At 37.9% G+C, this 26,575-nt stretch overlaps 2 protein-coding genes across 2 annotated transcripts in view; both read right to left on the bottom strand.

Annotated features, from left to right (window-relative positions):
• Positions 1–17,436, bottom strand: part of arhgap22b (Rho GTPase activating protein 22b) — a 31,828-nt gene extending 14,392 nt beyond the window's left edge. The window contains exons 1-3 of the mRNA XM_084433435.1: positions 17,290–17,436; positions 8,193–8,392; positions 1,868–1,955 (exon numbers count right to left, since the gene is read on the bottom strand). Of these exons, the coding sequence (XP_084289561.1) occupies positions 1,868–1,955; positions 8,193–8,392; positions 17,290–17,332 (331 nt within the window). The 5' untranslated portion in view covers positions 17,333–17,436. The remainder of the gene's footprint in view (positions 1–1,867; positions 1,956–8,192; positions 8,393–17,289) is intronic.
• A 3,957-nt stretch (positions 17,437–21,393) lies between these two features.
• Positions 21,394–25,712, bottom strand: lrrc18b (leucine rich repeat containing 18b). Its single transcript, XM_084433421.1, has 2 exons — positions 25,445–25,712; positions 21,394–22,639 (listed from the first exon to the last, which is right to left on the bottom strand). Exon 2 carries the CDS (start codon positions 22,632–22,634, stop codon positions 21,867–21,869), a length of 768 nt encoding a protein of 255 aa, XP_084289547.1. The 5' UTR covers positions 22,635–22,639; positions 25,445–25,712; the 3' UTR covers positions 21,394–21,866.
• Positions 25,713–26,575: the final 863 nt, after the last annotated feature.

Raw genomic sequence — 26,575 nt, 5'->3', positions numbered from 1 at the left:
TAATACATGTTAACCAACAAGAGTTAGATTGTTTTTAACCAGATTTGCAGTTAGATTATTATTTTTTTGCTGTCTCTGACTTGAACAACCCAGGGCTGCATTTTCAGAGATATACTGTAAGAAATTCAATATTTCCCTTTTTATTATGATTAGCATGTGCGAGAGAGAGAGAGAGAAAGGAGGATGCACATCAGGCATCATCTTAAGGATTTAGAGAGAATTTATATCTTGTAAACACTGGAGGTTTGCTGCAGTTAGCCGAGTGATAGGCATGTAGTTTACAGCACAGCTGTAATCAATTATTCTGTTTTCTTTGCTATATTGTTAAAAAAACTGCGTGTCCCAACTGCATGTCTTCTAGAGCTCTGATGGGTGTCACACTGATGTGTTGTTTACTTGTCATAAATAAAACAAACAGACATTCAGCATCAGTAAATCAGGCTGACCCCAAATGACCCGTCTGCAATCAGAATATTCTGGAAGGCCCGTTTGATTTCCTGTCACTCAGAAACTATATAGTAGAGATGCACAGATTACAATTTTCTAGGCCGATTCTGATTTCCGATTTTTCATTGGGTTTGACCTGCCGATACCGATTTTAGCCGATTTTTTTTAACCACTTTACAGCACACACAAATATTTATTTTCTATCTTTTCTTTAATAGAACATTTTACATTTTGCATAGAACATATATAATTTTTTGAACAGATAATCGATATAAAATAGAACTATATAAATTACTCCTGGTGTGGGAAAAACACACACACATATATAGCCGTGCAGTATAAAGATATTTCTATATTTCTATAATTTCTGGCTAGTTTACTTTATTTATTTTTTATAATCATAACCATACTTGCAACCAAAACTGAATAATGAAAACAGGTTTAAATGGGTAAATCTTCTACAAATATTTTTGAGTCTTCGTTTTCTTTTCTGACATACTGGAGATCTTGTTAAAACACACTAGACATACTTATTCTGTGCATTTTGAGCACTTTTTGTGTGAATTCATTTTTAGTTGTTTGTCCATCAAAAGTGTGCTTTCACTTTAATTGAGCGTGAGCAGCGCTGCAAAAATAGACCCGCGCCGAAACCCGCGCTTCACTGCTGCTCACGCGACGCTCCTGTGTGAATGCACTCATTGATTGATTGTTTTTGGATTTATACCTTAAATACTTTGTCACCTTTAGGGTTAAATGAGGATTTTGATATTAAGCCATTTTTATAGTGATTGAAAAACATTTTTGTAACTTGTATTTGTCACATGACTTGCATTTGTCACATGATTTCTTGGGTGTGCCTAATTAAGGTGATCACCTGTGTCTATTTAAAGTTGACTTCACTTTACATTGACATTGTGCCTGATGAAGACCTGAGGGTCGAAACGTTGCTTGAATAAATTCTTTTGGAGCAGTAATTTTCAGTGTGCGGACTTCACCCTTCTTTATTTGTTTATATCATTCAGTTGTCCTGCACCTGCGCCCAATCTGGGTGTTTGGGATGTGCACACCATTTTTGTATTTTTGCACTCATTGATTAACATGCATGACGGAAAAAAATGTGGCTCACGCGCCACTGACATTTGCGGTGTGAAACGGCCATAATTCAAGAGGTTTCCTACATGTGCGTTCCGTGTGCACGTGTGATGCTGATGTTGCGCGATGTTAATCATGTGGCACCGAGTGCATTTGACCGGCATTAAATCGGCATATGTCAGACTGACCGGCCGGTCGCCGGTCATGGCCGATCACGTGAAAATCGGCCAATTCCGGTCACCAGCCGATCAATAGGTGCATCTCTACTATATAGACTGTTACATGCTGGTTTCGGTATAGGACATTGATGATTTGAAGAGCTTCTCACCTGGCATAATCTCAAAAAGGTGTCGGCCGGGTTCTTCTGGGTTGGCTGTCAGCTCATTCACTTGGCTGCCCTTCAGTGAGATGCAGCCCTGCACAGAGACATACAAATGCATCACTTAACCTACATTGACTTAAAAATCAGTCAAACGTAATTACCATGCGCTCTTGAATGTAATTCTTTAATAAGCAGCAAGTGTTCATCTGGAAATGTGTAACCAGGGATTTTGAGTACACATTTTCTGAGTGCCTCCTTCAATTAGATGAACTATAAACTGAATGAATTCCAGAGATTATTGCAGGGCAACTAATTGCATGTAGATTTGGGGTCAGAATCTCCCCGGTGCTTTTAGCTATAGGCAGCTAAATCTATCTGGCAATATTCATGACATTTTCCTTTTATTGGACGCTATAATAAGCCCCTTTCACACAGCGCGTTGATCCCGGGAAATTGCCGTAAAATTGCTAGAGTGCCTTCTGTGTGATTGCAGGATTGATGCCGGGATGGGGACCTAGTAACATTGCCGGGATCAGTCCCGGAACGCTCCCTGTGTGAACAAAAGCCAGGACCAATGCCGTAAGGGGTATTTTGTTGCTCTTAGAAAAAAGTTTGTGTTCGTCATTAACAAAGAAAGAATTAAAAAATGTGTGCAAACTAGAATGAAGCCGAGACCAGGAGCTCCTTACTATCCGCGCTGAAGCTGAGAGCGTTCGTCAGCTTTGTGGAACGGGACGCGATGTGTTAGTGTACGACCGAATCCGGAAAAAAATGCTCGAGCGTGGTTTCTCGAGATCGAGAGCGCAGATCATTAGTAAACTTAAGGCCAAGTCCACACTAATACGTTTTCATTTATTTATAAACTTATATTTTTCTCTCCGTTTTGGCCTTCCGTCCACACTGAGATGGCATTTTAAGTCAACGAAAATGTAGCTTTTGGAAAACGCTCTCCAAAGCGGATACATCTGAAAACGCCGTCTTCGTGTCGTAGTGTGGACTGTGAAAACGGAGGCTTTTGAATACGATGACGCATTTTTAGTCATGTGATGCAGTCATATGACCAATTCAGCCAAGATGGTGAACGACATTGTACAGCAGTTGTTTTGGATGCTCTCCGTTTTGACAGCCTTGTTTAAAGATTAATGTTTAATCTTAACATTAATCATAACAGTTTGTACATTCTGCAGATTGCGTTTCTTCAAAGGAGACAGAATGTTTACTCGCAGTTGTTGTTTAGCGCCGGAACTCGAGGACAGTTGCGTTTCAGAGCCGGAAAGTAAATAAACGCCTAGCGGAAATGACGCAGGTCGAAGCGTCTTAGGATTTACTCGTGCGCAGTACGGGGATGTAAGCGTTTTCAGACGTTTCAGTGTGGATGTGCAAATTTTGTAAAACGATTGAAAATGATAGTGTGGATGCGGAGCGTTTTTAGACTTTTCAAATTTATCCGGATTAGTGTAGACGTAGCCTAAGACGCTGCGTAAAAAAATCCACCAAGTGCACGACTACAATGGAAAGAGCGGTAGCGGAAGATTAGACTGACCTTTCTACAACACATCCTGACGTCACGTGTCTTTACGGGATCTTTACGGGATGTGTGTGAACGCACTCACTGATTCCGGAAAATCACTGGCAGTGTGAATGAACCAAAATCAAACGATCCCGGGACACATTATCCGTGTATTTTCCGGAATCTCTGTGTGAAAGGGGCTTAAGATGTTTTGACTATGGCGATTTAAAACAATTCTTTTAAGGAATTCAAATTCTTAAGTTTTGTCTTGAGAACATTCTTGAGAAATGTTTGGGAATGCAAAATGTTCTTTGTGAACAACCATAAAAAACAGATCATGATGCGTGGGATGAACGCCTTTTATCTCAGTGTGTGATTTGCTTTGAGATTTTCCTACACAGCCCTTCCACTTTGAATCCCATTGATTAAAGGCAGGAAAAGTGGGTGGGATTGACATTTTCACACACATCCTGGCCAGCACAGCATGGGCTCAGATTAATGGTGCTTGGATGAGTATTGACAGTCTCCTATGAGGGTTAGTTGCTCATCACGCACCTCAGTCTGACTGACGAGGCTGGACGGTATTGATTGCTTAAAATAAATGGTCATAAACCTGTTAAAAAAGCAATGTGCAAGCTTGTATTGGGGTGGCAATGTAAAACAACTGGGCATAAATGGAAGAGCTCACACTTACTGTTCAATAGCTGTTTGTCACATGATGCTTTAACATATAGTGCAGTCTAGAACCTTTCTTAAAGGTGCTGTATGTAACTTTTTCACTCTACTAAAGCATAAAATAGCATAATATGTTTGTTTGCATATATTGAGGAAACATGCTAAGTTCACATACTCGTTTCTCTGAAAAACACCTTTACAGCCAGTTATTTTACTTTGAAATGTGCGTTTCCAGGCTGGAATGTTTGCTTTTGTTTTGGTCTGTGATACTTCATGTTGCCAATTTGCCAATTTCAGTGTTTCCCCTACCATTATATAAGGGGGGCGCCCCGCCCTCCTAACGGCTCCCCCCGCCCCCCTTGGAGGTCAAGTAAATTTGATTTTCTTTATAGCGACAGATTACAATTTGTTATTTTATAAAAAAAAAAAAACCTAAATGGCCCTTAAGTAATATGTTATTTATCTTATTTCCACGATGGCATGTCTTTTCTGTCTGTGTTTACAATTATCCCAATGAGTGCGCACACTCACACACAAACAAACACTTGCGTCACATACAGTTGAGCACTAGCGGACAGAGAGCGCGCGGCTGGAAATGTGTCGCTGAACTGAAGATGGCAACACTCGCTCTACTGCGAGAAGCAGCCGAAGTAGCTCTCCTGCTCCAAGTCTAACGCCCGTTTCACATATATTTCGTTTGCGGTGAGTATTTTTTTCCGTACCCATGTTAACAGAGCTTTCACACTGCACGAGGATGCAGTCCGTCGATGATCGATCTGTTCCAGTTGCGGTGCGTATACAGCAGTGCAGAGATCGTTTCTGCACCGAGTCTATTTCTGCTGTGCTGCAAACGCTGAATTAAAGTGACAGCGCATGTTTCGTGGTCAAAATGAACACCGATTGACCTGAAAATGTAGTAATTTCACCATAAGTGCGATTAATTAAATAAAATGTAGTAATCTCACCATAAATTTATTTAATTAATTACTACTTTTTTCACTTTAAGACTGAGTTAAAGCAAGGAAATCTACAATTTACCTCAACAAGGCGACATAAGGGATGGGCATGATTAATCGATAATTGATCGTTAAGAATTTCGTCGATCACGTTTATTTGTTATGATTAAACTAATGCAGGTTGCGTTGCGTAGAGTGTGAGTCTTGAAGCAATGGAATCAATTTTAGCGCGGAGGTACCTGTGCATCCAACGTCAGTCCCCTCAGAGCGGGTGTTTTCGGCGGCTGGACTGGCTGTCACCAGGTTGCGGTCGCGTCTGATCCCAGATCATGTCAACATGCTTATCTTTCTCAACAGAAATCAGTAGACTGGTGCAGAAGTTCTATGGGAACTTCATGCGTTTTCTCAGATCGGATAACTATCTGAATTATCAAAACGATTCCATTTACACCTGGTCACATAATGTGTTTTTGCAAAACGGATATAAATCCGATCATGAATTCCCGCGCTATATGCATATTTAAATTGTTGCACGTCACCGAAAGCAACTGATGTGAGCTGCATTTTATTGATCATCAGCGAAAATGTCTAAATCAAAGACCGCAACAAGATATTGCGGCAACAGCCCTGGTAAGATCATTTCGGTTCTTTACTTTTAATGAAGATGATTGTGTGTTGATGAATGACTTTTACTTTGATTTGCGATAGTTTACTTTGCACGTTGGCTTGATGAATAGATGCTCATCTGTGGTAATGCGTGTTGAAGCAACGTCATATCTGGCTATAACATGACTTAATAGCCTATAACACGCTCTCACACGTTTATTTCTTAGCATTTTTGGGATTAGTCAAATTTACATGTGGTACAGATGCATTTACACTTGTCCAGTTTCGTCTGGAATGCGTTTAGATCTCCTGAAGTGGTTTGAGCGATCGGGTTTAAATCCGTCTCGAATGCGTTTCGGAGGGCATTTACATTTGGTCTTTTCACGATCGGATAGCTATCCGATCACAGAAAACGGATGAAGTGGCCATGGGTCTCTGTTTAAGAACGCCGGCTCGCAGCTGCAGGTTCCGCTGTTTTAGAGCACCGCAGGGCATATCTTCAAGTCTACCGAACGTCCAGTTTCACTGCCACAAGTTGATCTTCTTGTAATAAAGATCTCATCGAGGACAAACAAACTGTATTTTTGTATTTTCATTGCATTTTTAATTTATAAAAAGTTAAAGAAATAATGAATTTCAATATAAAAATATTAATGATTAATCGATAGTCGATCGTTAATTCTCCCGACGATCGACTAGGAAAATTTAATCGAATGCCCATCCCTAACAACACTCGTCTTATTCGTGGAGGTGGAAAAACAAGTTCTTTGTGACATGCAAGATTTATTGTATTAAAATTTAAATACAAAAGATTTTAATATAAGTACATGGTTAAATATTTTACCACTTGCTTGAGCAACTTAATATATAATTATATAGAAGTAATGTATTGAATAATACATTGTTTAAATTGTGTTTACGTGAACGCGCGTTCACAGCAGTGGTGCGTCTGACAGGATTATTCTCTCCAATAAATGCATCATAGAAATAAAAACTTCTCATAAAAAAAGCCCATTTAAAATTTATATATATATTGGTTAGTATTTATAAATCTTTTTTTAGTTGTTAGTTAAAAAATAAAACTATTTAAGCTCTGGTCCATTAATATTAACAAATACTTCTATAAATTTAACAAAGGTTATTTGCAAAAGTCAATTTTAAAAAGATTTAAATATATTTTTTTAAAGAGATATCTTATGTTAACATTTTTTAACTTTTACAAACCATTACCCTCCCAGACAACCAATTTATGTGACAGATAGATAGATAGATAGAGATAGATAGATAGATAGAGATAGATAGATAGATAGATAGAGATAGATAGATAGATAGAGATAGATAGATAGATAGATAGAGATAGATAGATAGATAGATAGAGATAGATAGAGATAGATAGATAGATAGATAGAGATAGATAGATAGATAGAGATAGATAGATAGATAGATAGAGATAGATAGATAGCGCCCCCCCCCCCCCCCCCCAAACCTGTAAACCTAGGGGAAACACTGAATTTTCATTGTCCATGCACTCGTTCCTGTTGCATGTGCTCAAATTGGCAACCCGTGTGAGCGCCGTCGAGTCTGAATTTGGACTGCAGTACCTATTTCGACCACAAGTTGTCATTCTTACAGACTGCACCTTTAAGTGTGTGTAGTGTTCAAGAAGCAGTTTAGTTTGGGGTGTTACACCTATTGACAGTTTTTTGCCATATTTTGTTGATGGCATGTCACACGTAACAAGAGCCGGTTTGCGACATGAGAGAATTATTTTTGTATTTGTGTTTGTGTAACGATGTTCAGATCTGTTAATGATACTTGATTGTGCATTCTTTGCACTGAGATAAATAACAATACTCTGAGAGGTTTCTCAGCAGCATCACAACACCGCTTGTGAATCTACACGAACGTTTACATTTGTGAATATACAGACGCTTAATTGGATGCAACTTTTTTTCATTAAAGAAAAAAGCACAAAAATCTAACCTTTCATTGAAGTAAAACAATTGAAATAGAGGGAAAATTACATTATGAAATAAATGTTTTTCTTCAAAAACACGTTGGTTACAATTATTGGCGGCCCTAGAAATGAATTGTAATGTAATTTTTTACATTTTTTTTTTACAAAAACTAGGAAATGCACATTTTTGAAAAGTCAAACTTTTGCAAACTGGTTTCAAAGTGCAAGTGCAATCCAATCAGAAAACTTTGAGTTTCGTCAGGCCTTTGTGCATTCAAAGAACATGTAAGCAATGTGACAAGTTAAGTGGGTTTAGCACCATATTCAGCTCCGTAATCAGTTGTACGCTTTTGCTTTTACTTTTGACTCAATCTTTGATTACAGTGGTCTCAGTAGCATCTTTGTATGGTAGAGTTTTGGAAAGAGGCGTGTCTAATCGAATGGGTGTGTCTAATTCAGTTTGAACTTACAGTACAGGACTTGTAGCAACCATTGGAGAACCATCTCCATAGTGCAAATTCGGCAGTAGTCAAGCCCACATTTATTTTCATAGGTGCGAGTTTGTTTCTGCATAGTGTTCTGGAGTTGTGAAGAGAAATGCATGTAGGTCTCTAAAGCTGAACATACCTGTGGTTTAGTTTCCTCCTCATCCTTATAGAAGTAGAGATGGTCAGCACGAAGCACGAACCAGCGCAGCTGCCAGTTCTTCATGATGCTCCTCTGCTTCTTCAGCCAGCCGGCCTTTAGCACCCCCTCTTGGAGACTTGGTGAGGTGGGCCGACATGAGCCGCGTGATGCCTCTCCCATCACCATGCTCTTGGACCTGGCTGTAGGTGAAGAGAAGAGATGTAGAGTCAATGAGAAGTCAGTGAGACCTTTCTAGACTTCCGTGATTTAAGGATGACAAACACAGAAGCAGAGGGGAAAATGGTCATCATTTGCTCACGTTGTTCTTGTGTGGAACACAAAAGGGGAATTGTAGTCTATTGTGTGCCTTCAGAAGACTTCATGAGTCATACCAACCATTTTTTATGAGAATTTTATTGTGGTTTTGTGTCTTTTTTTTAAGCTTGACAGCTTCAGTCTCCTTCCATGGCATACATGCACGGAAAAAGTGATCAGTGCGTTTCTTTAAAAGTCCTCTTTGTGTTTCATGAACAGAAGAAAGCTTCACCAAACATACTGTAGGTGACACGCTTCAAGATACTAAATATATTTAGTGACTGATGCTAAATAATTTGAGTGTCCTTGAGAGCAGATATCATGAATAGGTATGAAACAGCTTCACAAACACATTTTTCAACATCACATGGTTACAAATAATCAAATTATAGTACTGGAATAAAATTTTGATAGTTCGGATGTAAACACTGATGTCTACGGTAGTGAGAGCAAATCACCTTTTGAAAGTAACTTGGCACTTGATTATATTGATTATATTGACTATGATTATATATTCATTCAAGAGATTTGTTCAAAAACTGGTTCATCCAATACTCAAACAAGTGAAGTCATTATAAGTAAGTTCATTCATACTGATTAAAATAAAATAAATGTAAACATTTTAAATAGACTGCAGCAATTAAACTTGTCAGAACCTCTAGTAAATGACATGTTATTTTATTTACTTGTTTGTTCAGAATTGAGAGAATTGTGATCTTGATAAAAAAAAAAAAACACAATAATTATGTGATTCATAAAAAACAGTAATAATGTGATTCTGAATGTATTCAGAATCGTGCAGCTCTTAATATTTATCTTAAATAACAAAATCGACCGTGCTGTGATGTTCTTTGTTTGCTTTGTGTTCAGCTTCATCTCCTGCAGCAGAATGCAAACCATCATCCTCTTTGGTCTGTACCAGTTACCCTCTGGTAAATGTATCTGGGCTTCTCCTGTATCAGGTGCTTGTTTTCCCCATGGCCGAAGGGAGGGAGTTCTCATACTCTAATAGGATCTCCAGAGTGTAATTTAGTCAGAGGCGCACTTGATATAGAAACCTCTGCCGTTTGCCAGTCTGCCATTTCACATAATATAGAGATCACAGCACTATTTCATAGTCAAACAAAGATTATTGGAGTATTACCTATTTGGTAATGGTAATATAACATATTTTGGGAACATATTTTGACTGATATAACCGATTTTAAAATGTGGCTGCTCTGACACAGGCCACACACACACACACAAGCTGTGGTGCTCGAGGCTTCAGGCTGGACTATGAACAATCTATGTCACCATGGATTATTTATCGGAGTCAGTCCTGCACAAGTCATCTTATGCCTTTGGGCTGTAGAGTCAAAATCAATGCATGTGTGGCTTTTTTATAGTATTTTTCACTCCCAATCCACTGGTGAGCGTCTCAAATTCATGCATATAGCGTGCAGCAGTCGGGTTCGAAAAGTCAAAGTCCCATTCATTTTCTCCATAGGGGAATTCATTTTGAATGCTAAAATAAACCTTTAAAGATAGACCTACTGTGATCTATATATATACAGTTGTAATCAAAATGATTCAACTCCCATTGCAAATCAGGTTTATTAGCTAAATTTACAGACTTTCAGCTGTTTGCAATGAACAAATGAAACAAAAGTAATTGAAGTGGCTCAACACAACAAATGTTTCAAGTGGTTTCCCACTTTCAGAACCAACAGCGCTAAAATATGAGCAGCGCTGTTGCACTCTATTAAACGGCTCTCTGGAATACTTGCTTCTGATTGGTCACAGCTTCAAACCAAAGTTTGTAATATTGTTATTCTCCTCGTAGCTGGTTTGTTCGGTTCTTGGCTTATAACGTTTTAAAAAAGACTTTTTTAAAAACGTCCGGAACCAACGTTGCTAAAAGAAGTGGGCAGGCACTGTTGCACTCTATTACGTGGTTCTCTAGAATACTTGATTCTTATTGGTCACAGCATTCTCAACTCTTTTTTTTTTTTTGTATAATGACTCTAAATTGTATAATTTACCATTGTCCCAAACCTTTTTACAACATAGCCATAGATCTCCCGTATCACTCTTCCTGTATGTGTACGTAAAAATTATTATATATTTTTTTAATTGCCAGTGCCACCCTTTTTCTTTACTCTTTTCCTTAATTTTTCTTCTGTTGGTAACAACAAAAACAATCTGAACATTCACATTTTCCCCAAAATTCCCCATTTTGCGTATACATACTTTGCCATCTCCACTAGAATGAAATGTTTACTACAGAGGTGGAGGAACTGAGTCAGGATCTTAGTGAAACAAATGTGTGATGGCTGCTGGGTCTGTCTCCAATGGCCTTTTCCATAATGTCTCCTCCTCCTCAGATCTGCAGGCTTCTTGATTATATTAGCTGTGTCTCTGGGTGTGGTGGGTTCAGTAGATGCTCTGTCTAATGGAGACCAGAGGAAGAGAGAGGTCTGCATTGGTAGAACAGGGTGTTTATGCATGGCTTTCTCCATATGTGACCCTGGACCACAAAACCAGTCACAAGGGTCTTTTTTTTTTTATTGAGATTTATACATAATATATTTATACATAACTGAATAAATAAGCTTTCCATTGATGTATGGTTTGTTGGGTAAATATTGTATAGAACAATATTTGGCCGAGATACAACTATTGAAAATCTGGAATCTGAGGGTGCAAAAATAATTAAACATTGAGAAAATCACCTTTAAATTTGTCCATTTATGTTTGAGCTTTTGCTGCATCCACTCACAAAAAAAAAAAGTTTTTATATATATTTACGGTAGGAAATTTACAAAATATCTTCATGGAACATGATCTTTACTTAATATACTAAATTTTGGCATAAAAGAAAAATCGATAATTTTGACCCATACAATGTATTGTTGGCTATTGCCACAAATATACCAGTGCGACTCGTGGTTTTGTGATCCAGGGTCACATATGGTTATGATATAGGCAGAACTTCCATGTTTAAAATCCTGAACTGCCAACATTTAGCTACCATTATACACAATTTTAGTTAGTTAGCCATCTTAGGCCCTGTTTACACCTGGTATTAAGATGCATTTTGGTTGATCGGATCACAAGTAGACGAGGGAAACACATTCCTGTTTGCACCTAGTGTCTTAATCTGTCTCTTTTGCCCACTTTCAACCATTTCTGTCTTGATTTCTTCGAGGTGAGGGTCTATGAGCTGGTAAATGTATGTTTTTTTTTTTTTTTTCTGTTTTTTTTTCCAGATCTTTCGATCTAATGGACAAAATAAGCCCACGCAATTTACATATGAACACGACTAGAGACGACGGAAAAACATACGGAGAGCAGCAGCTTTAATTTCTACTCTGACAGTCGCAAGATCACGCCAAACGCTGTGAGTGTGTGTAAATGCGAATCTTAAGTTTCAATATTTAACATTATTCACTCACTAAATTTTGATTATGACTTGGTGTGGTGATCATTTTAGGCTTTCTTTCAGTAGTTAAAGTTGAACATAATGCTAAATTAGCATTTTATTCTATCACAGGAACACTAGAACCAGCAGTGTGATATTTGCTTGTATGAGTAATTCATTTTATTTTATGTTAATATTATGGAAAAATGTAACCTTTCGGCTTTGATGTGTTTAGCAGAAATACAAACATTCAATGTTTTTTAAAACCTTCCCTCACAGCTGTAAATTTGACCTCATGACTGAAACGTTTTCACTGCACTCAAACGTTTTGTGCCAATTAGCTTTTGAAAGGATTAAGCATTTCAGTGCCGAAGTCAAATGAAACCGAGTGCAGACACCCAGTGTGCAAATCTCTCTACGCGATGATTCATACCTTCCCACTTTGTCAGGGGCGTTTCTAGGATGTGGTCACCAAAACTGCCTGTTTTGGCACGGAGGGGATTAACTCGGAGAATAGATGCCTCTAAAGTTGCAATTAAAATATAGTGGAAAGAATGTTTTCAAGTTGTGCATGATGACAGTGGCACTGGCGCCACTTTTGTGGCATATAAATTTGGCACCTTAGATAAACTCCACCTCGCGTTAAAGGGTTAGTTCACCCAAAAATGAAAATTCTGTCAGTAATTACAGTAATTAAAGACTTTTGTTCATCTTCTGAACACAATTTGAGATATTTTTGATGAAATCTGAGAGCTGTCTCACTTCTTCATAGTCTGCTAGGTAATTGATATCTGCCATCCCAGAAAAGTTAGTAAAGACATTGTTAAAATAGTCCAAGTGACTACAGTTTCTCAACCTTAAATTTATCAAGTGTCGAGAATACTTTTTGTGGGCAAAAAAACAAACAAATATAGCGACTTTATTCAACTATTAATTTTCTTCTGTGTGTTCCTCTGAGTGAGTTCACGTAGTGTAACAGCGCAGCGCTTATGGGTTGTACGTCAGAACGTAGGCTCACTATTGGCTAGCATCACATGCATCACACACATGACCAGCGTTGGCTGCGACGACCAGTGATAAACTTAAGGTTGAGCCACTGTAGTCACTTGGACTATTTTAACGATGTCTTTACTAACTTTTCTGGGATGGCAGATCTCGATTACACAGCAGCCTATGGAGGAGTGAGACAGCTCTCAGATTTCATCAAAAATATCTTAATTTGTGTTCCGAAGATGAACGAAAGTCTTACGGGGTTGGATCAACATGAGGGAGAGTAATTACTGACAGAATTTTCATTTTTGGGTGAACTAACCCTTTAAGATTAGTAACTATAAGACACAAACTAGAGCATAAAATTATAAAGGCAGCTTCATTTAAGAAAAATAGGGGTGACATTATATTGTATTATATGTTCTTTCCTAAATTAAAACATTGGCTTTTATATTATTATATAAAAGAAAATTATATCTAGAAATAGCCTGTTATAGATGTATAAAATGATATAGATATATAAAATGATATCTTTTAGTGCTGCACGATTAATCGTATCGCAATCGCAATCGCGATGTCAAGCCTACGCGATTATATGACGCAAAATGCTGCGATTTTATATTAAATAAACAAATAAGCCTATAAATGCAGCATCTGTTAATTTTTGGCATCCTTTGGTCCCGCTCTTATTCATGCAAATGCTTTTAAACCATTCATGCGCGATAAGACAAAAAAGAACGCGCTGTCAGTCAGTGAATGTCCTCCTGACACACACACACACACACACGACCCACTGATAGACGCGCGCCAGTATCAAGTTCTCTTTCGCGGTAGAACGAACAACACACATGTAGCCTATGCCAAAATGAACGCGCTGCCTGTGACACACAAAAGACTCGCGCTAATATCGTGCGTGCGCACAAAACAGCATGCCAGAATACAGTTCTCTTTCGAGCTTGAACGAACAATAACACACACAATTATGCCAAAATGTCTTTTTGTCGAGTATCTTCATAACATAAGATTAGTCTTATGATGAACGTTAAGAGTTCTGACTCGCGAGAGAATGAGGTGCGTATGAGATCCGCGTCTCTGACAGCAGCTGGTCTTAAAGGGACAGTACACAGTAGCTACTAATTATATCTGTCGCTAAAGTTAATCAAGGAAAAACAAGGAACAGAGAAAAACACTCACTGCTCTTGTCACAAACATCAGCGTACAATCTGAAACCAGTCACTTCTCTATATAAACAGGCAATTAAGATATTTGACAAGAAACCGAGATGGCATCATTGTGATATCATACAAAAGCACAAGCTTTTTACTTTTGAAAATTTTAGTATTTTGAAATTGACTTTTAAAAGCCCCCTATGGACAGGTGTTGAAAATTAGCACATGTGCTATAACACTTTAAACAATGCACCTGGTTCGTCCAATGTTATTGCTTTTTCCATATTTACTCAATATTAAATAAATAATAAAAAATAAAGACTAAAGAACTTTTTCTTTAGGCTGATTATCACTAATCTGTGTGTGCATTTATTTTCCTTGAGAACCAAGCAAGTTGACTCATGAAACCATTTGTTTATTATATCGCATATCACAATCGTAATCGCAATATTGACCTCAATTATCGCAATATGACATTTTCCCCAAATCGTGCAGCCCTAATATCTTTATATTATTAAAAGGCTACTTTATGTGACTGTAACCAACAGCATATATCATTCCAACATCGAGCAAGCAACTTCAAGGTAATAGGGTCCATTCCCAGGAAATGCATGATAAACTGATAAAATATATACCTTGCAATGTAAATGCAAATGGCTTTGGATTAAAGCATCTGTCATAAGTCCTTTGGGAAATAAAGAAAGTATAATGTACAGTCAGCTGGTCGTTATTGCAAAACAAACCCCTTCAGGGTGATGCAAGATTTCTTTTTTGACCAAGTAACTGTTAGGCTTGCTGCGGTAGTCGGTGTTACCGATGATTGCATTACTTGGCCAGTTTTGCTTTTGTATAGAAATATATATTTTTTTAGTTCAGTTGGACAAAAGACACTACAAGCAGCCGTGATTTCACTTGACGATCACGAAGCGAAAGTAAAGAGAGATGACTGACAAGAAGATGGCGGAGGATATGGTGCGCAACAGATCTGGAGCATCATTGACAAATCTTATCTTTGTACAATGTGCGGTCGGTGAAAAGCAAAGAGTGATTTCAATACCCAGCATATTGATAGCAACACCCTGATGTCCCCAGAACCCAGTGTTATTAGTAATACAAGTTTTTTTATTTGTGTGAAAATTTCCTCTATAACATCCCTACTGACTGTTTAATATCCGGCATATTACATGGATAGTTAAAGGGATACTTCACCGATTAGCATTAAGCTTTGTATCAGTAGAAACCCGGTAGTATTTTCAAATGACCGTGCTTCCCTCCCTCATGTCCCCCTGAGACGAGAGATTTCTGTATTGTGTGTCTGGAAAAAAAAACCTCCGATGACACAAAAATCGTCATTTAGCTCATCAGAGGCGAGAGACTCCAGCCAGTAGGAGGAGCTCGTCCCGCATGTCTTCAACCCGCCCATAGGGGGATCTCACGATAAAACGCCGTCTTTTCAGTTTCGACTCGACAAGTAGCCTAGCTGTATCATTTCTCCCGATACTGCCCTCTGTAACCGGTAGGCGTGGCTTGGGCGTGGCCTCGGAGGGCAGCGAAGCAAGTGCATTCTGGGAGTTGTTGTCTTTCATCCACATGAGCCAAAAATACATTTTCTGGCTTTTCTCAGTCAAGAAGGCACCAACTTCTAAAATAATTTCACATTTCTACTACATAAATGACCCAATTTAAATACACATTCATCTTTCCAGAGGTGAAATATCCCTTTAATAAATGAATGGAAATATTAATTTTAATAAGAAAGTGGAACATTAAATGAAAATAGCACATCTTTGTTGGAAATCGGTTGGGACAGCGTTCAGTTTTACAGCTTGACAGTCTTTATACAAAACCATACGACCGAAGAATGCTGTGATTGACCAATCAGAAAGTGCCGTGTAAATAAATTCTTGTTTCGTGCATTAGCGTCTCCTCCCAGCAGATGCTTGATGTTCAGCAGGTACTGGGGCAGAAGGCAGATGGGGGATGGGCTATAAGCAGGTTTGAGGGTACAACAGGGTAAATCACTCAGCTTCCTTATACGCATTGAGCTTTGGTTATTAACACAGCGTCATCCATCAAGTTGATGCATGATGAATGAAGCCTTGTGCTTCAGATCTTCTCCTGCCTGTATTTCACATCTCACCCAAGACTGTGCTATAGGCTGCTGATGAATGATGATCAGCCGCTGTGGGCGTGTGTGTGTGTGTGTTGAAGCTGAACAGCGTGTTGCGGATGATAGTGGAATGTGTGTCTTGATGTTCATCTGTTGAGGTGTAAATGCATCGCTGGATGGTTGTGGTTTGACGTATGGTCAGCCACAGCACAATGAGAGCCAAGCAATGGGCTCTATTTATTGAGGTTTTCTTGAGCCATAGAGTGCATTATTATTATTTCTTCTTTTTTTTGTCTTGCAGCTTGTTTTAAATCAAATTTTTGATGGTGAACATAGGTTGATTTATCAGTTGAACAGCCATAGTCGTCGATCGATGTGGGTATTTATCTCCAAAAATGGGTATATATAATGGCAAGGCGAATCTCATCAATTTACACATACTCTGAAACTACAACATTTTTATCACCAATAAAAAGCTGACATGGTTATCAGCCAATGCCAATAATTACAAAATGGCAAAATATCAGTAAATATCAAAATATGTCAAAATATTGGCAGTTTTATTAGCCTAGTCAAACGCAATATATAGCCGATGTCACAAATAGGTATATCTTATGTTCACAATCAAATATTTATTGGATTCATTTTTTTTTTTACATTTGCTGTAATTTCCTGCTTTTCTATGAGAATATAAAATTTTAATGAGAAGCATGCATCTCTCTATATAGAAATGTATAATTTATAGAACAGAATTATTTTGATGATGATCATCATATACATTTGAATGAGAAACAGGCATTTCTGTTATGAAAGCAGCAAATTATGAAATGTAATCCCATATATTTATCCCATAAAAATGTGATATATATTTGTGAGATTATGCCACTGATCGATATTTAAAAAGTATGTATATATATAATTTTTTTGATTGATTGATCAGTTGCTTAATTCCACAGTTGAAGTATCAGGAACAGATCCAGCCAATATGGTGAGAGCAGCTGAAGCAGAGATGCTGTGAGATCGAAGCACGTACAGTGTGTGTGTGTGTGTGTGTGTGACGCGGCCCCTGAGAGGTGACAGATGATGAAATACAAATGCAGCGTACTGTACCTCTCCTGGTCTGTCTGATCTTTGGACTCAGCATGGCTGCCATCGATGGGCTTCTCTTCCTCTGCTCTGCATATTCCTCTTCCTCAGATCTTCTCTCTGTACATTCTCCCTCTTCCTCTCCTCCTCGCTCTCTCCGCTCTTCCCCGCTAGCTCGCTGACCTCATGTTGCAGGCACCGGCTGGTTGGGGGCTGGGGGAGGGATTCCTCACACACACATTGACGCGTGCACATGCTCACTCTCCGGGTTCTTACTCGCAGACGCACACACGCACGCTGGTCCACACCCACCAAGCGTTGCATTATTCATCATGCGCTCCTCTACATTGACCAGTCAGTGTGTGTGTGTGTATGATTACAGCAGGCTGCCCCAAGCCACTCGCCTTCTAATTGGTGGCAGGCGTGTGTGTCGCACTCCCTCCATCTCTGGGGAATCTCACCCTGCATGCCTCCTTCACACATCTCCATTAGGGATGTGCACTATTGGACTAGTCCAGTACTTATCTTGCAAGAAATTAGTCAACCGGTAAAATAATAATCAAGTTATTCGCGAATTGTATGTGGAGGCACCAATCTCTTACATAAATCTTGCTGTTTTCTGAATGTGTTAAGTGCTGCTGATACATGGACTGATACACATACATACATACATTAATAATGTATGTGATAATAATAATAAAGTATATATGTGTGTATAGATATATATATATATACATATACTAATATATGTGATAATAACACACACACACACACACACACACACACATTTATATATAAGAATATCTAATCGTAATCTTAATTTGCTACAAAACAGGTACACCATTAAACTGACATCCATTTTCACAATTTTTTTATAGGTTTGGAAAATAAGTAAATTATAAGTAAAATTTTTTGGGTGAAATTCATTTTCTATTTTTATATCTAAGAATTGTCAAAAGAAAAGATAAATCTTATGAAATGAATGTTATAAGGGTGACAGTCTAATGTTTGTGAATAAAACCGTATAATTTCTCATGTAGTATGCGTCGTACTCCATATTTTTTTTACATTTTAAGTGATTATACAATTTAAATGATCTTCAAGTAATCCATTACTGGTTTTTACTGGATAACTGGTGTTGTTTTACTGGACACTGGAGTGCTCAACAGCTAAATTACTCCAATTGCCCGTCTCAAATCTCCATGTGACATTCGGCCCACCCCTTTTCCTCCTCTTGCCCTTGTCTTCCTTTTCTTCCCATGTCTTGTTCCTAAGCCCCCCCCCCCCAGTATGGCAGATAATAGCAGCGGCTCCACCAGTGTGATTCGGGAAGCTCAGCCCTGTAGAGCGCAGCTGGTCCTCAGTTCGGATGGGGGGCGGGAGGGAGGGAGGCTGCAACACCCTGACGGAGACATAAATGAGACAGCAATAAAAACCTCATTCAACCGCCACCAGGGCGAGAGCCGCTGCTTCAGGCGCAGGGTAACCACCACTGACCCGCCAGTTCCCAAATATACTCTAGTCTCTCAAATACAGCGCTTTGTTCTCTTCCCAGTGCATGTCTGTCAAACCGTGCCCTTCGAGACTCCAAAACTATGTTTACATTACAGATTACACGGTGTGTTGATTCCATGAATTTGCACTTTGGCATTTCATGTGTATCTCTGTGTGTAACTTTCATGTATATATATTTCATAGATAGATAGATAGATAGATAGATAGATATAGTCAAAATAAAATGTATCCTTGCTATCCTAACTTACATGAACTATAGTGTCCTGCACCCAATTGTAAAAAAATATCATATATATATTATATATGAAGAGTTCAGATGCAAAATCCTCTAAGTGCCATCTGAAATTTTCTTATAGAATGATAATTTTTATCAAGCTCGTATATTTAAATGCAGTAATTTCACTTAAATGGCAATGAAAATTACCTATTAATTTTCATTTAAGTGAAATTACTGAACTTAAATATACGAGCTTGATAAAAATGATTCAGATGGCACTTAGAGGATTTTGCATCTGAACTCCTCATATAAATATATATATATATAAATAGCATGTCACATTCTTTTAATTCTTACATACTTGGCTAGTAAGGACATTCGGATATATTAAGAAAATCTTTCTGGAATTGAATAATGCGGTCTATCTAATGTCAGTTCTGCCCGAAAAAATGCCCATCTGCGTTTTCACGAAATGATTTATTTCCTATAAACATCCCTTTCGGCAGATGCTTTTATGCTGCATCTATTTTGGAAATTGCACGCGTCCTAAACCACTCAGATGGGATGCACTTGACTGTCTGGTCATCCTATACCCGCGTGAGCTGTTTACATGATGTTTTAGCTGTTTGTTCAAAATGCTTCTTTGTCCGTTCTCAAAATGCATTGCGAGTGGTCAGGATGTTTAGTCTCCCGGGGATGTATTTTTCCAGTCGGATGATCAGAGCACCACGGCTGGATTCTTTGATCTTGAGATGTTTTCCTGAAGTGGGCAATTTCTGGTACATGTCAAGTCTTTCATATGGCTTTTTTCTTTAAGGAACCTATTCTGCTCAGGCTGAAAATACATTACTTTGTGGCTTTACCGAAAAGATTGGGTATGATGTGAATATGTATGTATATCTTGGATATGATAGGTCCTTGATTGTTGCTTTCAGATTGCAGTGCATTTAAATAAATAAATACATTTGGTAACACTTTATTTTACAGTGTCCTTGTTACATATGTTACATGTACTTACCATAAACGTAAATTATGCATAATTACATGCAACTAACCCTCAACCAAACCCTAATCCTACCCTAACCCTATAGTACGTGTAGTTGCTTAATATTACTCAGTACTTAAATATATAATTACACTGTAACAATGACACTTTTAAATATAGGCTAGTGTAACCAAATATTTGTACTGTATTATTAAAAAATGACATACAAATTAAAGATCATATTAAAGAATATATATATATATATATATATATATATATATATATATATATCTTTTTTTTATCACATTGAAGTTGCAGTGTCAAACCCTCAGTCTATTATGACATTAGGGACCAAATGTTCAATAAACCTTATATTGTTCAGAAGAATTCTGATTAGCGCAGCTGCTGCTCTGTTGACTGAGATGCAATGTCACATGACTTATTGATTTTGCGTTGTATTAATAATTTAGGAGGGCACCTCTAGAGACATGACATGCGGTGATGGAGCAACAGGAGATGTTTGTGGTAGATTTTCAAAATGATAATGATGCAGACCTTATTTTATGTATCTTTATCACAAGACTAGACATAAATCTCATTGAAATAAACTGTTATAAGGACAATGTAGTTACATGTTTGTGTATAAAACTACATAATTTCAGACGTAGAATGCGTTACTGGTGATGTTTTACAGACCTCGTGCTCGGACCACCAGAGTCTGAGACTATTTTCAAGGTAAAATATCTGTTCTTCCATACCATTTTGACTTCACTTTGATCCACTTTAGCCTAATAGCAGTGTTGAGTTTTGTTTACTTTGACTTCTGGTGGGAGTAATCGGATTACAGACCTCCAGATTCATTCAAATGAGTCATTTCAAGATGTGTGGAGCACCAAATAACAATACTTCAAACCTCATACGCTAGGCTTATGTGTGTTCATCCAGTTAAGAATAAGCATTTAAGCAAGATTTGGTTTGATAAGAGGAATTTAGTTCTTTCAAATTACATTATGCATGGTTTTTCTAACCCTTACATACTGTACCAAAAGAAAATGTCATGCATCTTGAGATCTATTATCGCTCACAGTCTCACAGATTTTGGTGTAAATGTTATTTTGGTGTATTTGTTGTTCCACTGCTTAAACAGAGAAATCTTAAAATGTCACTTATCATGTCATGAGCAGATCTTCAAAACAAGCACGGATGTGGGGAAATCAATAGAATTGAGCCGAGTGTTAATTAGGAAACTGTTCCTCTAGAGAAATGAGAAGACGAAAAAAATCAATATGGACATAATAATTATATTCACCTGAACCTTTTCTTCACAGCAAGAACAGATAATTGTGAAAGTATAATAGTGTATTTTGGTATTGCTGACAAGTTGTTACACGTTTCATTACGCTCAGTTCTCTCTCCATTTACAGTCATTAAACTCATATTAGAAGAACGTGCAGCCCTTTAAAGTGACTTAAATTTGTGGTTCCTGAAGTAGCTAATTGTCCTTTGGTATTTCCTGAATAAATATCAGATGTATAGCTTCAAGTCATTTGCATTTATATTTATTTGTGTAGCATAAAACTTTTTCCAAAGCCACACTCTAATGAAGTGTAGTGCCCACACTTTCCAGATGTGATTCTAATGTCATTAGAGCTCCTCTAGGGGGCAGCAGTGAGAACGGAGGCTGTTTGGATATTTGCTACTCCCTAGTGGTACATAGAAGCTATTGCAGTATAAACGCCACTTACAACTCCATAAATACATTAACATGAAGGTCCATCACTACGTACTGTCTTGTATGATACAACAGGCTTTTGAGGAAAGTTTATTTGTACATCTCTCAATCATCATTGTATTGCATATTGTGATTTGGACTAGTCTACATGTTCACCTCCATAACGCCTGGTTCTCTTGTGCGACAGAGTTTGGCGTTAGGAAACCCGCAAAGATGGACTTCTTTTGCGTAGAAGCTGCACTTATTCGACTGTCTAACTTCTCCCTGTCCTCCTTACACCTCTTTAGGCAGTCGGTACACAGACAGTCCTCTCGCACTAAATACAGACTCTCGACTCTCTGGATGCTGTCCACCTCTGGAGGCCCGTCTGTGGGGATGGGGTTGGATTTGATGTTCATCTTCTGCAGTTTTGGGAGGTTTTGGATGCACTTGGGCAACAGTGTCAGGAGGTTGTTGAAGAGCCCCAGTTCCCGAAGCTCTTTGAGAGCAGCCACGGATGGAGGGAGAGTCTCGATGCGGTTCATTCCCAGGTTGAGGACCCTCAGGTTCCTCAAGAGCCCGAGCTCATGCGGCAGGCCGGAGGCGGTCAGGTGATTGTTGCATAAGTTGAGGCTGTAGAGGTTCGGGAGACGGCCTATAGCCGCAGGAATCTGCTCCAGGTGGTTGCTGTGCAGATCCAGCAAACGGAGGTTCACAAACTTGTCGATGGTGTCGGGGATCTTCTTGAGAAGGTTGCGGCTGAGGTCCAGCTCGTCTACGTCGCTGAGCTTCAGGATGCACTTTGGAAACGTGGCGATCGCCATGTTGCTGAGGTCGAGGCGACGTTTGCCGTCTACTGTCACCTTCAGAGCGTTCTTCGCCATCTTGAGTGTGATTTTTCTACCTGACGGATCATTCGATTTCTTCTTCCCTTTCACCATTGTGTCTATGAACAAGGCAACATTGTGTAAGTTACTGTATTTCTGAACAATAAGCCTAGTGAGCTGCCTATGGGGCATCATTTAAATGCAATGTAGATGTGCTTTTGGTCAAATTCTAAGGCAACATCACATTTAACATTTGCAGAAAATTAAACGCATAATGATCTGACAAGCTCTGTGAAAAACGTCCATCCAAAAGGGGAAAAAATATTGATTTCCTATGCTGAAGACAACAAACGTATCAATAAAAATATTCCAATTATTGAGTACAAGGGGGCTAAAGGCAAACCTGAAGGAAAATATGTTTTTCATTTCTCTCATAGTGTATGGTTGAAGAAAAAATATGCGGACGCACCGAAATGAAAATTTTGGCCGATACGATAACCGATAATTCTTTCAATTTGAAAGCCGGTAACCGATATATTGGCCGATAAATCTAAATCCAAATTCTTATATAATTTTTGAGAGCCTGATTACAAAAACAAGTCTGACAGTGAAAAGCCATGTGATTCCAATCATATTTCAAGCAATTCAAACAAAAACATTAAAAAATGTCATATATCAGCCGATACCGATATGGTGGCCGATATATCATGCATCCCTACTTTTTATTGAATATTGATGAAGCAACAATTTTTTTTAGGAAAAAACAAAAGTAGAATCAGTCAGACTGATGTTGAATGACAAAATAACCATGTAGTGTAAAAACTTTATAAGGTTGAGTTCATCGTTTACAAGTGCATAGTGTATAGTGTGTTATTTGGGAGTATTATGTTCTTAGCAATTATCGATCATGACAATCAGTGATCATCTCTTGTGAGCCGAGTCTCTCATGCACTTCAATTGAGGAGTGAGATGTGTACTTTATCTTTAGAGTCTTGTTTTATAGTTGATATTTATTTAAGCTTATTCTTATTGTTACCTTAGCAATACGCAAAGGGCAAACGTGAAATTCCAATCAATCAGTCGAGGTGGGTAGCAACGTTATGCAATGTTGACTGTTTCCTTGTGTAAAAACACAAGCTGTCCTTTCTAAACCAAGAAAAATAATGATTAGGAATCCCTGGAGACTCACTCACTATACTGGGACGAAGTGTGTGAGAGTGTGTCTGATAGAGGTGACTGTCATGCATCAGTGCTGCTGTTGAAGGACAGACTAATGAAATGAAACGCTGCCCAAATCAAAAGGCCAGTGTTTTTCCCAGTATGCCACCACACAGCTCGCTGTGCCAACTTAAACAGGCAAAATTCCTCAACAATAGTTAATGCTTTTGAGATGTTGAACTGGTATTATTTAAACAGGTAAATGTACAGTTTTAAAAGTAACATTTTTCATTATTACTTCATGTTTATTCAAGATGCACGTGGAAATGTGGCGGATCATTGATGCGATCGTTGAAAGTTTATTCTGTGATAATTTGATCTAACATTTGATGTTTTTAAAAATGTAGATTTAAGTAGCAAATGAGGATTGCTAAAATGATGGAATGTAGTATTTTGAGACAAATGTCTTAATGATTTTCAGTTGATGGTATTTGGGGTAAAAGGGGCTAAAGGCACAATAATTAACATGGTAATAAACAGCCGGCTGACTGTCCCATTTGTTGACACGATATGGTTAGATTCAGATGGTAATTAAGCTAGGTGTCCGCCTTAGAGATGATCACCATTATTTAAAAATATGATATTAATCATATCATATCATTTAATAAAATATAATATATTGTTAAATAAAAGAGTTTTAAACAAACAAACCACTTTTTTTGTTTATTTTCACTCAAAATGTGTTGCTCCATTAATGTTCAATACAAACATATATATATATATATTTTTTTTTTTTTGCAATCATAAACTATGGGAGGTCTAGTAACCTAGATCATTTAAGCCCTGTTGTACCCTAAAATGAACTAATTTTGATTATAGCTACAACTTGAAATGTTGCAAATGTATTAGTAAATGTAGAAATTATTATTAATCAAGATTAATAAATGATGTAAAAGTGGTGTTCATTGTTATTGAACCTTATGGTAATGTGTTACCGAACAAGCGGCTGTTATCTGACACAGAATCCAGGCATGTTGGTAACACTTTACAATAACGTCCCATACTCAAAGTGCATTAACTAACAATGAACAGTGCATTTGTTACCGTATTTATTAATCTGTGTTAAAGTTAGTCAATAAAAATACAACTGTTCATTGCTAGTTCATCAAGTCTTTTAAACAATATTAACTTTTGATTTTAATAATGGGTTACACTTTATTTAAAGGTGACGTAGTTACATGTTACTACATGTACTTACTATAGAAATAAGAGTAAATTATGCATGATTACAAGTAACTAACACTAAACCAGACCCTAACCCTCTATAGTAAGTACATGTAGTTAGATATTACTCAGTACTTATTTGAGTGAGTAAAATGTAGCTATATCACCTTAAAAAAAGCGTAAATTAATAATGCATTATTAAATGTTAAAATGAACAATAACTAAGATTAATAAATGCATTAGAAGGTTTTTTTTCATTGTTATTTCATGTTAACTAATGTTATTAAATGGAACCTTATCGTAAATGTGTAATTGTAAGGCAAATGACAATAACATATTACCTCTGTAACCTAGCAATGGAAAACAAAACAAAACAAAACAAAAAGACTCTGTTTACAGTTTAAAATGAACAGTGCAGTGATAGTTTAGTGGCGTTTTCACAGGTCTTAAGTTAACTAGTCTTAAACAGCTAGCCTATAGCTAAACTGTGTTCAAAATGGCAAGCATAAAGCAACATTACTACAGAAATTGTGCTTTCTTACCTGCTGTGATTGGATCTCTATCTCAGAGCTGTTTAGAGCTGAAGACAGTCTCAGAGACTACAGCATGTGTGCACTTCATTTCAGGCCGTCTGTGTCAAGGATCCGTCCATGTGAATAATGCACAAGCTTCTCTCAGAAACCCTGTAAGTAAAAACCAGCAGGGTAAGCGTGACTCACTTCATTTCCTCTGAGTAGAGAGCTCTGCTTGTCGAGTCTGAAACCATGGCCTCCATGAGGACGGCTTTGTGTTGCTCCATCTCCAGGCAACAGAGATGTGTCGTTCTGCATGCTAGTTTTATTGCTTTGCTTGCTGAGTGAGGAGCACGTAGTGGTTTTCTTATTAGATGATGGATATGTTCAGTTAGATTTTCATGCATAAATGTCAGTAGGTATGCATGCTATTTTAAAGGGGTGGTATAATGCCCTTTTCACAAGATGTAAAATAAATCTCTGATGTCCCCAGAGTATGTGTAGTTTTAGCTCAAAATGCCCCACAGATATTTTTATATTGCATGTTCAAATTGTCACTTTTTGAGGGTGAGCAAAAATGCCTTGTTTTGTGTCTGTCCCTTTAAATGCAAATGAGCTGCTGCTCCCGGCACAGGGGGCGGAGCTTCAAGAGCTCGTGTCCTTTTACCTCACACACACATGCACTGAACATTTCAATAACGTTTAGCCTTTTATGTTCAAACCGAAGTCAGAAAGATGGAGAGACTCAAGAAGAAGTGACAACATGTAGATGCAACAGGACATTTCTGAATGGTTAGTTGATTAATTTATGTAGCTAACATGTAGTTATCTTCTAGTCATTGATTAGCATATTCCGTCATGATAATCTATAAATCGTGTTCAGGGGGCGGGGTTTATGTAAATTCTAGGGTTGGTGATGTCACTAACCCGGGAGGAATGTGGTGTAGTCTCTACCAGCCGTTTGTTGTAGTCCTTAAAAAGCAGTTTCTTTAAAAGCAAATATCTCCCTTTGCTTTGAGCTTTGAGCGTTGTAACTTTGCAGATGTTGTTTATGCTCAAACAGCAACATTACACACTAACTACAGTTAGAAAAGTCAAATCATAATCAACCACCCCTTTAACATAATATTTTGCAGCATTATGTGGTGAGACCAGCACCTG

Source organism: Rutilus rutilus, assembly GCF_951802725.1.
Source record: "Rutilus rutilus genome assembly, chromosome: 16".
Classification (NCBI taxonomy): domain Eukaryota; kingdom Metazoa; phylum Chordata; class Actinopteri; order Cypriniformes; family Leuciscidae; genus Rutilus; species Rutilus rutilus.
Note: the sequence above shows the minus strand (reverse complement) of the source record. Positions and strands in the feature narration are given on the sequence as shown.